Consider the following 14,232-nt stretch of genomic DNA (forward strand, 5'->3'; position numbering starts at 1 on the left):
CAATAATAACACATCTTGAGTTGTGAGCCATCAGGACGCACCAAAGAGAACTTGTGTCTTGTTTTGTGGTCTCAGGGTTGGTGCAGGAGCATACGAGCAGGTGGTGATGAAGCGTTAGACCAACAGCCTCCCAGAGACCCAGGAACGCCCACCTGACCCTCTGTCCCAGAGACGACCCAGGAACGCCCACCTCACCCTCTGTCCCAGAGATGACCCAGGAACGCCCACCTGACCCTCTGTCCCAGAAACAACCCAGGAACGCCCACCTCACCCTCTGTCCCAGAGACGACCCAGGAACGCCCACCTCACCCTCTGTCCCAGCAACAGCCTCCCAGAGACGACCCAGGAACGCCCACCTGACCCTCTGTCCCAGAGACGACCCAGGAACGCCCACCTGACCCTCTGTCCCAGAGACGACCCAGGAACGCCCACCTCACCCTCTGTCCCAGAGACGACCCAGGAACGCCCACCTCACCCTTTGTCCCAGAGACGACCCAGGAACGCCCACCTCACCCTCTGTCCCAGAGACGACCCAGGAACGCCCACCTCACCCTCTGTCCCAGCAGCAGCAGCAGCACATGTCCCACTCCCATCCACACCGTGAAGGGTAGACATTACAACAGTGCCCCCTTGTGTTCATTTCTGCTACATGCGTAGCAGAAACGAAATCTCTCCCTGAAGAGATGTTAAGAGCGAGAGGTGGACAGTCATCCCAGTCAGGATTTAGGTGTATAAACGCAGTCAATGGCGTTTTACCCACTGCCACGCTGAATCCAAATGTCCACCCTCTGGACTTGTGGACTGAGCGCTCGTGGACTTCAGTCGTACTTACCGTGACATTATATAAGCCGCAGATAGACAGACCTTTATTTCTATACAACATATAGGCTATACACACATTCAACTACAGACATTTGGTATGTAAGGACCGGGATATGGCTAAATTGGGTATTTCTTACATCGCTCTCAAAGTCTGCGAATCTGCAAGTGCAGTGAAGTCCGGACATTTAGATTCAGCTCAAATGAAACAATGTAGATTGTTTTAAAAAGTTCACCGTGCACGAGTGCAACCGCTTCCTTTCTGGCTCGCTGTCCACTCCTCCTCTTCCTCCTCGAGGTCAGGTGATCAGGTTTATCACCCAGCCTCCAACTCCCAACCAATTTCAAAACCGTTAGAAACGGGAAGAAAACCATGAACCTGTGTCTCAGGTCACCATCAGAATGAACTGAAATCTGCGCTGAAAAGGAGTATGCCATGCTTTTTCGATACATTCCGTAGTGATCCGTTTTGGTCTTTGTTTTGAGCTGCCTTTTACGATCACTTCTATTTTATGTTCACCAGTAAGCTGCTAAAGAGCCGTGTGCCCTCCCACGCCCCCTGGTGCTTTGAGGGCCACGAAGAGATTTTGCTACAAAGATGAAGGCGTCACACCTGAGCTATTTGTGACGCGTGTGTGTGTGTGTGTGAGACCTGTGTGTGTATGCATGACTGTGTGTGTGACCTGTGTGTCTATGCATGACTGTGTGTGTATGCATGACTGTGTGTGACGTGTGTGTATGCATGACTGTGCGTTTGAAGTGTGTACGTATGTATAACACTGCGTGTGATCTGTGTGTGTATGCACGACTGTGCGTGCGACGTGTGTGCGTATGCATGACTGTGTTTGAAGTGTGTGCGTATGCACGACTGTGTTTGAAGTGTGCGTGCGACGTGTGTGCGTATGCACAACTGTGTTTGAAGTGTGTGCGTATGCATGACTGTGTTTGAAGTGTGTGCGTATGCACGACTGTGTTTGAAGTGTGTGCGTGCGACGTGTGTGCATATGCATGACTGTGTTTGAAGTGTGTGCGTATGCACGACTGTGTTTGAAGTGTGTGCGTGCAACGTGTGTGCGTATGCATGACTGTGTTTGAAGTGTGTGCGTGCGACGTGTGTGCGTATGCATGACTGCGTTTGAAGTGTGTGTGTGTATACATGACTGCATTTGAAGTGTGTGCGTATGCACGACTGTGTCTAACGTGCGTGCGTATGCACGACTGTGTCTAACGTGCGTGCGTATGCACGACTGTGTCTAACGTGCGTGCGTATGCACGACTGCGTGTGACCTGTGTGTGTATACACGACTGTGCGTGTGACCTGTGTGTGTATGCACGACTGCGTTTGAAGTGTGTACAACTGTGCGTGTGATGTGTGTGTGTGTGTGTGTATACATGACTGTGCATTTGAAGTGTGTGCGTATGCACGACTGTGTCTAACGTGTGTGCGTATGCATGACTGTGCGTGTGACCTTTGTGTGTATGCATGACTGTGCGTGTGACCTTTGTGTGTATGCATGACTGTGCGTGTGACCTTTGTGTGTATGCATGACTGTGTGTGTGTGCGCGCGATTGTGTTTGCTATGTGGTAAGACCACTTTTTTTTTTTATTATGGGATGAATGATATGAAATGACCTCTTATAAGGGATGACATTCTGGTTAACTGTACAGAGAAAATGAGGGAGCGTGACAATTTGCTTACCTGTAATTGTAGAAGATTGTGCTTCACCATCGGAGGATCTTTTTGTTTTTTTTCTGCAGTACTAACGCCGAATAGGGTAGAGGCGACTTCTATGATGATTACCACTGTAGAAGGGTAAACACTAGTATGTCCAGGGTTTGAGGTGGGTATACACTATACCTAAGCATTGCAACTCAACTATGAGACCATTTACACCTGGCACTAATGTGCGTTTTCTGTGATCAGATTGCAATCGGATAGTGCTTGACCACTTGAAAGTAGAGGTGTAAACGCCCCCCCAAGACACATTGAGGACGGATTGCGATCTGATCGGCCAAACCACCTCCGGAGATGGTCAGAGGCAGGGACGCATTGTGACCACATGATTGAACACAAGTGTAAATGCAACGCGTCCTCTCAATCCACATACAACAGCAGTCACCGCTGTTTTTCTGCTGCGCTACTACACTATGGAGCTTGCCTGATCTGATCGCAATCGGATCTCAATGTGGAGACACATTAATACCAGGTGTAAATGAAATCAGGTTCATGTGGTCAAGCACTATCCGATTGCAATCTGATCACAGAAAAGGCACGTTAGTGCCAGGTGTAAATGGCCTCTGTGTGTCTTCTGAAGCTGGGCTGTCGAGAGCTACAAACACCAAAATGGAGGATCCTGTGACTTGCAAAAAAATGTGCTTCTTGTCCGCCTGATGCAAACTGTAGTGCTCATGTCAGCGTCGTACAATGAAGGACAAGTTCAGTTCATACACTGCCATGAAGGAGAGGCAATGCCGCCTGTGTTAAAAAAAGACGAATAATACTGTGAGCTGCGTGTGTATACCTCCTAGCAGCATGTCGACTTTTAGAATTGAGAACAGTGTCTTTTGATAAAGTGTCAAATACAGGAATAGTCCGAGCTGCAGACGGAAATCTCATCTGTGATTCAAAGGCTAATAACGACTCTTGACTAGTTTGCCTGTAAACTGCGACGCACCAGTAGAAAACCTGTAAACTGCGACGCACCAGTAGAAAACCTGTAAACCAGTAGAAAACCTGTAAACCAGTAGAAAACCGCTGTGAATTTTGCACTCTTAATAGAGTCACGCTTGCTGGATTATCTGTCTATGCTAATGGAAAATTAAGTGTCCAATTTATCAGACTGACAGCAGATTAGCACGCGTACTAGGGTTGGGTACCGTTAACATTTGAACCAATACCGGTTCCGGTATTTGGAATTCGGTACCGGTGCCCAGCGGTACCTTTTTTCGGTACTTTACTCTCTCTTTAATTACAAACAGGTAATTTCAGTTGTAAAAAAAATTAGTCCAAACGTATCAATTTCAACATTGATATTTAGAACATTTTACACACGGATGCGCTCTCAGCCGGTACTGAAATGTGGTACCGATAAGAGTTGACTTGAATCGTTACTTGGTAGTACTGACGTAATTCGGTCGCTACCCTTAAAAGTACCGATTTCGGTACCCAACCCTAACGAGTACACAGCCCACTATTATTAGCTGGACCCTCATCAGGCCTGCGCATACACAATGAAAATGAATATTCAAAAACATTAACTAGTGACAACGTACATTTACGTGTAATCTTGTCTTCTGTCATAAGCCATAGTAGAGGTCGCTATAATACTCGCCTCGTTAAGAGAAACTATACATGTTAAAAGACAATATCTGCACGTGTCATCAATGTATGGTATTTTAACTGTAAGATCAGCGTTTCCATTTGTATGTTCTGCATGATTTAGATGTCCTTTGTTAGTTGAATAGCTTTGACTCTATATTGCCATCACGTTTGTAGGATATCACTTTGTGTTAAGGGAATTCTCTTGGTCATTTCTTGATATTGTGCCATCTTTTATTCCGAATATTTCCATATTGAAGGAACTCGCCTACCTAGTGTGTAGGAGTTGAAGTTTTATTTTCACTACTTCATTAGACTGTGTAGTATAAGAATATTTGCTACCAAATATCAACTCTTGGAGTTCTCTATTGAAAAATAGAAAAATAGTTAATTGTATTTTTTTGTAGTTGATAAAAAACGATCACTTGATTTACCTGTGTGAGGCAGGTATGTTCACCTTGGTACCTAACATGTTGTTACAAACATGGTTGCTTCTTCTCTTCTGTGAAGCTGTGCTTATATGGAGCCGTACAATGTCTTCTCCTGTAAAGTAATCTTCTTCGCTGTCTTGACAGTGTCCTGTGTTTCCTGTCCTTTTGACCGACATGTTGCTTCCTTAACAAGTGTACTGTATGCTTTAAATGTGTACCTTGCACTGTTGAATAAAAATGTACTTACAATTATTCTACATCTCTGCATTTGTTTGGAATGGAGCCAACCCACGAGCAAAAAACCCTTTTGGAGATGCCTAGGTCAATGGGAGGACTGGGACTGCCTAAGTTTATGTTTTACTATTGGTCAGCCAATATAGCTCAACTAATTTACTGGATTGCAGCATTTAAAAAGAAAAGTAGCCCCACCTGGGCACTTAGCCTTTCCAATCCCAGTCTCCCCAATATCCATTCTGAGTGCCTCACTACCTGGGGGAACTCTCACAAATATCAGTAGTCCTATGATAAAAGAAAAGCTGTATATGAATTTGGCTTCAATTTAGAAAACACTTTATAATACCATAATGGCCATAATACACAGAATACACCCTTCTTTAGACACCTGCAGGCCCACAGTTTGGCCAGAGAACACGACTCACTTTCTGTCCTGAAACGGTTTGACCAGAGAACACTGTCCACTTCCTGTCCTGCTGGAAAAGAGAGTGTTGGACATCATAATGGACTGGGACCCAGATACCAAGGGACATGTTTCTAAAATATAGATTTCCCAACGTATCAGTTTGTCTTCTTTGGACAAAACAAAATGAGTCTGGGAGCAAGACTTAAACATCAAGCTCACTGAAGAGATGTGTGAACCTTACATCTCATTCTTATTTACTAAACCAAGTATTGAGATATTTGGGTATGTCTTTTTATGTGTATGAGTATGTGTGGGGTATGTACATATCTCTGTATTTTGCACTAAACGTCTGACTATTGAGTGGTCCCAACTGTAACAAACAAAGCCCCATTCATTTATTTATTGTTTTTTTTGTTGTTACTGTTCTATTTATCTACTACTATTACTACTACTACTACTATTATTATTATTATTGGCCCTATTATCTCCTTCTTTTCTTTTGGACATCCCGGGAGGGTTGTGTTACAATGTTTGTGTACAATTTCTGAAAAAACGCCATTGCCCCCTCTGTCAACCAGAGCATCACAATGCAAAGTTACCCAGGTTATGGATTTTATTGTCTTTAATCAGTCAACATGTTCTTACATTTTAGAGGCCAGGAGACATTTTGTTTTCACTGTCTTATAAAGACATGTCTTACTCGTCAAACACATTTCCTAGAATGCTGATCTAACAGAAATAAAACAAACTTAGGATGTGGGATCTGTGGGAGTGAAGTCCTGAGACGAACATAGAAAGAGCCTGAGGGTAAGTTTTCAGCTAGTACACACTAGCCAGGTGCAGAGGCTGGTCAGGTCTCTCTCTGATCATGTAGTTTGATCGGTTATGACCCAGTCTAGGGGTTTTGGGTCACAACATAAACTAGACAACAACCATGCTAAGCTAAAGACTAGGCCAAAGCCCATTAGTAGTTGTAATAAGCAGCCAAAGCTAAGGCTGGAAAGCAGCAGATAATACAGATGGTCAGAGAACTTATTGTTTTGTTGTGTGTTCTTCTCACTCAGCATTAGTCTGGGCACCTTCCACCCCGCTTTTTGTCATGGGGCGTAAACCACGGAACCAGAATGAACACCGGAAGGCAGTGCGCCAAAAAAACATCTGTGTTGCTGTTAGCTTGATGTCTCTTCCCTCGATTAATTGTCTGATGCAAAGCTTCTGTATTGGCTTAAAAGATGTGAGATTGTGAATCCGCAATGTTTCTAAAAGAACTTCGGTACGTCCATCTTTTGTTTTGTTGTTTGCCGTTCTGATACTTGGGTCAAATTGTCAAGTTAACGTGAAAGTTGACGAGCTAGAAACGCTGCCATCCGGTCTAGGGCGGGCTCTAGGCCGGAACCAGTAGGGTGACAAAATCAATTGTGGGCGGGAGCCAGGCTCTTTCTCGCCGAGAAGAGCCTGGTGACGCGAGGTTACTCAGCATTCTGCCCCCGCCCTCACCTCCCCCCGCCTACGCGACTGCCGGAAGGCATTCTGGGTATTGTGGTCAGTTGAAGCGCCCATGCACGAGTAACGTTAGCAGTAGCGTATTATTTCCAAGTTTAATCGTGCATTCCTTTATAACTGGGAACGGGTAATCTCGGATGTGCGGATGATATTATCACGAATATATAAAGTGGAACCGGTGCTCTGTTAATTCTATGGTTAACTCGGAGGAAGAAGAAGACTCAATGGACTCAGATGAATGGTTTAGCTGTGAAGCTAACGTTAGCTGTGAAGCTATTTATTTGAGCTTTGAAAGATAAAGTTTGTCAGTAAAGTCAAGGAGGAACAGTTCCAGTCACTTTGTGAAAATGAAAATGTCTAAAGTCCAGAAGCTGAGAGCGGTGGTGAAGCAGCGACTAACTGCGGCTGTTGGAGAGATATTTGGACTGTTTGAAAGAACGATAGCAGAGTACGAGGAGGAAGCTGCTCGTTCAAGAGAGGAGATCCGCCGACAAGGAAAACTGCTGGACGCTGTGCGGTTACACAGAGAAGTCTTGCCTCCAGACCTCCAGCAGCTGTTGTTGGTCATTAAAGAAGAGGTTCGCGCTGAGCAGCAGGCGTCGAGCCCCAGTCTGGACCAGGAGGACACAGAGCCCCGTGAACTCCCACACATTAAAGACGAACAGGAGCAGGGCCGTAGCTAGCTATGAGGACGGGGAGGTCCGGACCTCCCCTAATATTTCAGAGATTTTTTTTTTTTTAGCCTTTATTTAACCAGGTTTGTCCCATTGAGATCAAAGATCTCTTTTACAAGAGAGACCTGGCCAAGAAACAGCAGCAACACAAAGTTACAACAAACACATAAACACATACAATTGAAAAACATTAAAATGATCAAATAAAACATTTGCATACAGACAGCCTGTTCTCAAGAGATTTTACCATAGCCTTAAAACCATTTAAGGTTACTAAGCTATTAAGTTTAAGATCAGACTGCAGACTGTTCCATGCGGTGGGTGCAGAGAACCTAAAAGCTTTCTTCCCCAATTCAGTTCGGACTTTGGGAACAGAAAATTGTAGAGTGTCCTGAGAACGAAGATTGTAAAAAAATAAAACAATCTGCATGGAAAACAGGAAAAGCATGAAAAACACGGGATCGCTTTTATTTTGAAACGAAAGGCAGGTCAGGCAGGATTCTGAGAGAGCAGCAGCATGGTGGTGAGTGATGACTGTCTGTCTGCCTGGCGAGATAATTGAAGGTGAGCGAGCTGCGAGACAGTGAGCGAGTGAACGACAGACAGTGAGTGACACTGACAGATTTTTTAGCAACAACCAAGAAAGTAAGTGTCTAGTCTGTCTAAGTAATGTTACCTGTGTGACACGTTGGGATGCTACTGGCTAATCATGCATGATGCCAATTGCCAAGCTCCCGAAGTCAGGTATGCAGGTGGCTATATGCATGGTTTCAGTTTCATGACCCAATAAGTAACAAAAAGAGGTGGTGTAATGTTAAAAACAACATAATATATTTTATTTTATTTTTCAATCGTTCCTATCAGGAATAAATAAATGTCCCTCTGTATGTTTTTTTTATTATCGATGATGACTTTGTGTGTTGTGTACGGCTTGGGTTGTGTACCTGTGTTTGTAGGTGTCATTTTGATATGAATTTGGCTAAAACAGTTTGTGTTTGTTAGTTACAATTATGTTGACAGGAGAGCTGAGCAGGTGGTGACATGAAAGAGAATATACTGAATAATGACATCACAACAGTATAATCCTAATGTTGATTTAAAATTATATATTACTCTAAATATGGCTTAAAAAGGGGGGGGAAAAAACTCAATTTTTTTTCGGCGGCGCCGCCGAATCCGCCTCCCCTTGCTGGATCTCCCCTATTTCGGAACCCTGGCTACGGCCCTGAACAGGAGGATCTCTGGATCAGTCAGGAGAGAGAGCAGCTTCAGGAGGACCCAGAGCCCACACACATTAAAGAGGAACAGGAGGAACCAGAGCCCACACACATTAAAGAGGAACAGGAGGACCCAGAGCCTCCACACATTAAAGACGAACAGGAGGATCCAGAGTCCACACACATTAAAGAGGAACAGGAGGAACTCTGGACCAGTCAGGAGACAGAGCAGCTTCAAGGGCTGGGGGAGGCCCATGTCACCAAGTTCCCATTCACTGCTCTCCCTGTGAAGAGTGAAGATGAGGAAGAGAAACCTCAGCCCTCACAACCTCATCAAAGCCAAACTGAGGAGAACAGAGGGGCAGAGCCTCTGACCAGCTGCTCACCTGAACAGATGAAAACAGAAGCTGATGGAGAGGACTGTGGAGTATCAGAACCACCCAGGAACTTATATCCAGCTAGTAATTCTCAACCAACTAGTGATGGCAAGACTAAAGACTCTTCTGGGACTGAAGACAATGATGATGCATGGATGGAAACTAGTGAACTTCAGTCAGGTTTAGACTCAGAGAAAAACAGTGAAGTTACAAGGAACAAACAATTCAGCTGCTCAGTTTGTGGTAAAATATTTGGTAATAAAGCACACTTGAAGACACACATGATAGTCCACACAAGAGATAAACAATTTAATTGCTCAGTCTGTGGTAAAGGTTTTGGTCGTAAAGATAACTTGAAGTCACACATGATAGTCCACACAGGAGATAAACAATTTAATTGCTCACTCTGTGGTAAAGGTTTTGGTTGTAAAGCACACTTGAAGTCACACATGATAGTCCACACAGGAGATAAACAATTTAATTGCTCACTCTGTGGTAAAGGTTTTGGTCATAAAGCACACTTGAAGTCACACATGATAATCCACACAGGAGATAAACAATTTAATTGCTCACTCTGTGGTAAAGGTTTTGGTCGTAAAGATAACTTGAAGTCACACATGATAGTCCACACAGGAGATAAACAATTTAATTGCTCACTCTGTGGTAAAGGTTTTGGTCGTAAAGATAACTTGAAGTCACACATGATAGTCCACACAGGAGATAAACAATTTAATTGCTCAGTCTGTGGTAAAGGTTTTGGTTATAAAGCACACTTAAAGACACACATGAAAATCCACACAGGAGAGTAAACATTTAATTCAGGGTTCCCACGGCCATGGAAAAGCTGGAAAAGTCCTGTGTGACTGTTGTACAAATCTGTTATGCTTTTCACTTTATGTTACACGGAATACAGAGATGAGAGCGTGGGCATCTTCTATGGGGGAGCTACTAAACTTAACCATGTAACCAGCTGATGTTTTCCCGGTGCTGCTGTGATGAAAATAAATAAAAGAACTTAAAGATATTTATGTGTGATCCTTCCTCAACATGGGTGACGAAAATCAACCTGAAAGCTCAACATCTATACAGAGATGCATCAAAGAGTTTAGGTAATAAAGTAGGGTAATACAGGTACAGATAATACAGTTATACACTTCTGTATTACTGTCCTCCCTCTGTCACAGGACAGGACACCTTCTGTATTACTGTCCTCCCTCTGTCACAGGACTCAAAGTCACCCATTAAAATATTACTTGAGTAAAAGTCTAAAAGTAGCTGATATTTTCTGTACTTAAATATCAAAAGTGTTTTTTTAGTTGAATGTACTTAAAAGTATTGAAAGTAAAAGTACAAGTAAACCCTGTAAATAAAAAAGCAAGCGGAAAAAAAAATCAGAAATGGTCAGGTTGCCTTGGTGACTAGACTACATGCACACTACCTGGTCGCTGATGCCCAGCTAGGTAAAACACTTGGTTGCACGGGATGAATGAATGACAGTCTCTAGGTCATCAACAGGTCTCTGTCTCTAACCACTGCAGTGCAGAGATGTCAGGGGGTGGAGGCAGGAGCACCTTACCACATCCCTCCCAGACTGATGCAGCATTTCAAACATGGCATGACAATGGTTTGATGTTCTTTAGTGACCACTAGATGGCAGCGTTGCTTCATTTGAAATTCTCCGACAGGGCCATAATACACCGAATACACCCTTCTTTAGACACCTGCAGGCCCACAGTTTGGCCAGAGAACATGACTCACTTTCTGTCCTGACACGGTTTGAACAGAGAACACTGCCCACTTCCTGTCCTGCTGGAAAAGAGTGTGTTGGACATCATAATGGACTGGGACCCAGATACCAAGGGACATGTTTCTAAAATATAGATTTCCCAACGTATCAGTTTGTCTTCTTTGGACAAAACAAAATGAGTCTGGGGAGCAAGACGTTAAAACATCAAGCTCACTGAAGAGATGTGTATTTTGCACTAAACGTCTGACTATTGAGTGGTCCCAACTCTAACAAACAAAGCCCCATTCATTTATTCGTTGTTTTTTTCTTTGTTGTTGTTACTGTTCTGTTGTTTATTTACTATTACTATTATTATTATCAGAATCAGAATAATTATATAATTAAATCATTATTTCCTTCTTCTTTTCTTTTGGACATCCAGGGGGAGGGAGGGTTGTGTTACAATGTTTGTGTACAATTTCTGAAAAACCAATTCATTTTTTTTTTGTTTTTTTTTACTGCCTGCCATTGCCCCCTCTGTCAACCAGAACCATCACAATGCAAAGTTACTCAGGTTATGGATTTTATTGGCTTTAATCAGTCAACATGTTCTTACATTTTAGAGACCAGGAGACATTTTGTTTTCACTGTCTTATAAAGACATTTCTTACTCGTCACACAAATTTCCTGGAATGCTGATCTAACAGAAATAAAACAAACTTAGGATGTGGGATCTTCCCAGCTGCGATCTCGGAACCTGTCGTCTATCGGTCTGATGGCGACTAGACTCTGGGGGTGACGGACAATATTTCGGGCTTCCCGGTGTAGCCAGCGGACATCCGGGCCAAAACTTCTTTCCGTGTGCCGGTCGTTGTTCCCGGTCCGATTAGCGAGTGATGACGTCTACGACCGGACCACAATACACAGACATCAATCCATCTTATAGGTGTTTTAGGGTACAGAAGACATTTCTATAAACAGATATCTGCGAGATGTTGATGTCGATGTCGATCGTCTTAAGGCCTATTTGCACCAGCTGCGTTATGGCTGCTGTTTTCGGCAGTTTCACCGGATCCGCACCGCATCTGGTGCACATTGGGTTTTAACCCCGGATGTCCGCCGGCTACACCGGGAACCCCAAAACATTGGCTGTCGCCCCCAGAATCTAATCGTCGTCAGACCAATAATAGACGATGGGTTCCAAGATTGTCCCAGCTGACTCAAGTGCACTGAGATGCAATGGGACAGAAGAAGATGGAATATCCCCTTTTAGCACAAAATTCCACAATGCATTCCCTTGCCAATTTGAAGGAACATGTGAGAGGGAAGAACAGCTTGTCTGCTCGTTAGCGCCCCCTGTTACATTTGAACAAATCACCAATAAGTGTCCATGACGGCGGAGTCCTTTATCTTTGTCCCTGGGGTCAGAGTTGGGCCTCCCAGTCCTCGTGTTGCACAGCGCTGAGGGAGCACGGGGGAGCCTCTGTCCATCCAGTGTCTTCCAAGTCATCATAGTCTTCCTCCTCCTCGTCTGGAACATCAAGCAAAGAGCAGATACCATCACATGTACTGGAGTTCATTGGAGCAGCAGGACATGACTGTTTACATGAACTGCAATATTCTTATATTAACCCGATTAATACAATACTCTGAATAAGACACTGGCAGCGTTACCACTACATTACCGTAACCTGAATAAGGTCGTAGCAATAGTCGAATGAAGACGTGGAGTATTCCGATCTTAGTTGCATTATTGGGAGTGCATTGTGGACATGTAAACGCCTTAATCGCACTTATGATGTCATAATCAGTTTTCTCAGCATTTTGCGACACGTACTGCAGTCAAACTGCTTGACGACACACGCTCTTGCTTCCAGCGAGTATTGCACAACAACCAACAACCTACATGTACACGCTCAAAATGTCAAGTTTGAAATGTTTTTACATGTTATTTTACTGTTTTATGTGACGTTTTTTCTTGCAGGGATTTAGACATTTGGTTCCACCAAAACAAGCTTCCAAGCCTGACCAGCCCTCATGCTGGTTCTGCCTGGCCCGGGAGGTCTAAGACAAACCACACAATTTTACTTATGAAGCTAAAAAATGTGATCAAATTAGAGGTTACAGCATGACTATATTTCTTCGGCCACCGCAACAATCTGGGTTTCCATGAGGCCCCCTGGGAAAAATAATTGCCCACCCCTGTTTTAGACTGTGGAGTCAATGAAACTGAGATGGAACACGGGAAACAATACCTTCTTGTTCTCGGTCATCTAGCAGCACAGCGGAGCCGTCCTGGGTCAGCTTAACCGAGGGCTCGTCCAGCAGGAAGCACCTGAGGCCACTGACACTCCTGCTCATGGCCTGGACCTTGGGACAGCAGGCCCACAGCTTGGCCAGGGGGACACACACACGCCTGCCAACACGCACGCACACACACACACCCACCCACCCACCCGGGGCGGGGGGGTTGAAAACCAGCAATAAGGTGACGGGTCATATATAGAGATGTGCACTGCAGAGAGAAGGCTGTGCCATGCCACTAAACCCCATGACAATCTGAACTATCAGTTATGGTTTCATCCCACACACTAGCCTGGTAAACCATCCTGATCATGTGACCTCACATTCTGTTTCGCTCTACATCCTTCAGGCTAGAGCGAGGTGCTCGACGCAGGTAAATGACGTGCAGCGCACAGGCCCTCTTGAGGCGTCCTTGAGGCATCCTCTCCGCCTCTGGATTGCCTTTGCCACGGGAGGGTCTGGTGAGACGAAGGAGGAGCACGGCCGGGAGTAACCCACAGAGCCTAGATCCTCCATGCACCGAAGGGCCAATACTGCGGCGTAGCACTAGCTCTATTGCAGCGGATTGGGCGTTCTCGCTTACCCCACCCGCGGGCAACGTTACAGACAGAGTAGTAAGGCTGATCCGTGAGCGGCTTCTGGGACGCGAGTCGGGGTCTTAATTGGCCTCGGCTGGGTCTACTGGGCGAGGGTGTATGATGTTGACAGACCCGAAACACCTTACGACCCCAGATAACATCACTGATGACGCGTCCCAGCACATGCGGCAGTAGTGTATTTGAGAATATAGAACCCTGGCTTGCCTCTGGCCAGTGACACTTAGGAAAGACTAGGTGACAACCAAGTATAGTTTGGTGACGAGCTGGAGAGACAGTTGACGGCCGGAGAGACGGCAACCGGTACGGGATGGGATTAGCACCCCATCTTGGCTCTCTCGTGAGGGAGAAATCCACAAACGCTACGGATTAGCCTCCTGAAAATCTGCGCAAAGATCGGCGCGGCCTGGGGTCCTTCAGGCTAGAGCGAGGTGCTCGACGCAGGTAAATGACGTGCAGCGCACAGGCCCTCTTGAGGCGTCCTTGAGGCATCCTCTCCGCCTCTGGATTGCCTTTGCCACGGGAGGGTCTGGTGAGACGAAGGAGGAGCACGGCCGGGAGTAACCCACAGAGCCTAGATCCTCCATGCACCGAAGGGCCAATACTGCGGCGTAGCACTAGCTCT

At 45.1% G+C, this 14,232-nt stretch overlaps 1 protein-coding gene across 2 annotated transcripts in view; it reads left to right on the forward strand.

Moving 5' to 3' along the window:
• The window catches only part of fam102bb (family with sequence similarity 102 member Bb), a gene marked incomplete at its 5' end in the record, with an annotated part of 33,329 nt that extends 32,791 nt beyond the window's left edge, over positions 1–538 (forward strand). For both annotated transcript variants that reach the window (XM_083647537.1, XM_083647538.1), the window contains one exon: positions 76–538. In XM_083647537.1, the coding sequence (XP_083503663.1) occupies positions 76–118 (43 nt within the window). In that variant the 3' untranslated portion in view covers positions 119–538. The remainder of the gene's footprint in view (positions 1–75) is intronic.
• Positions 539–14,232: the final 13,694 nt, after the last annotated feature.

The sequence above is a fragment of the Poromitra crassiceps genome (assembly GCF_964638095.1).
Source record: "Poromitra crassiceps genome assembly, chromosome: 12".
Taxonomy (NCBI): domain Eukaryota; kingdom Metazoa; phylum Chordata; class Actinopteri; order Beryciformes; family Melamphaidae; genus Poromitra; species Poromitra crassiceps.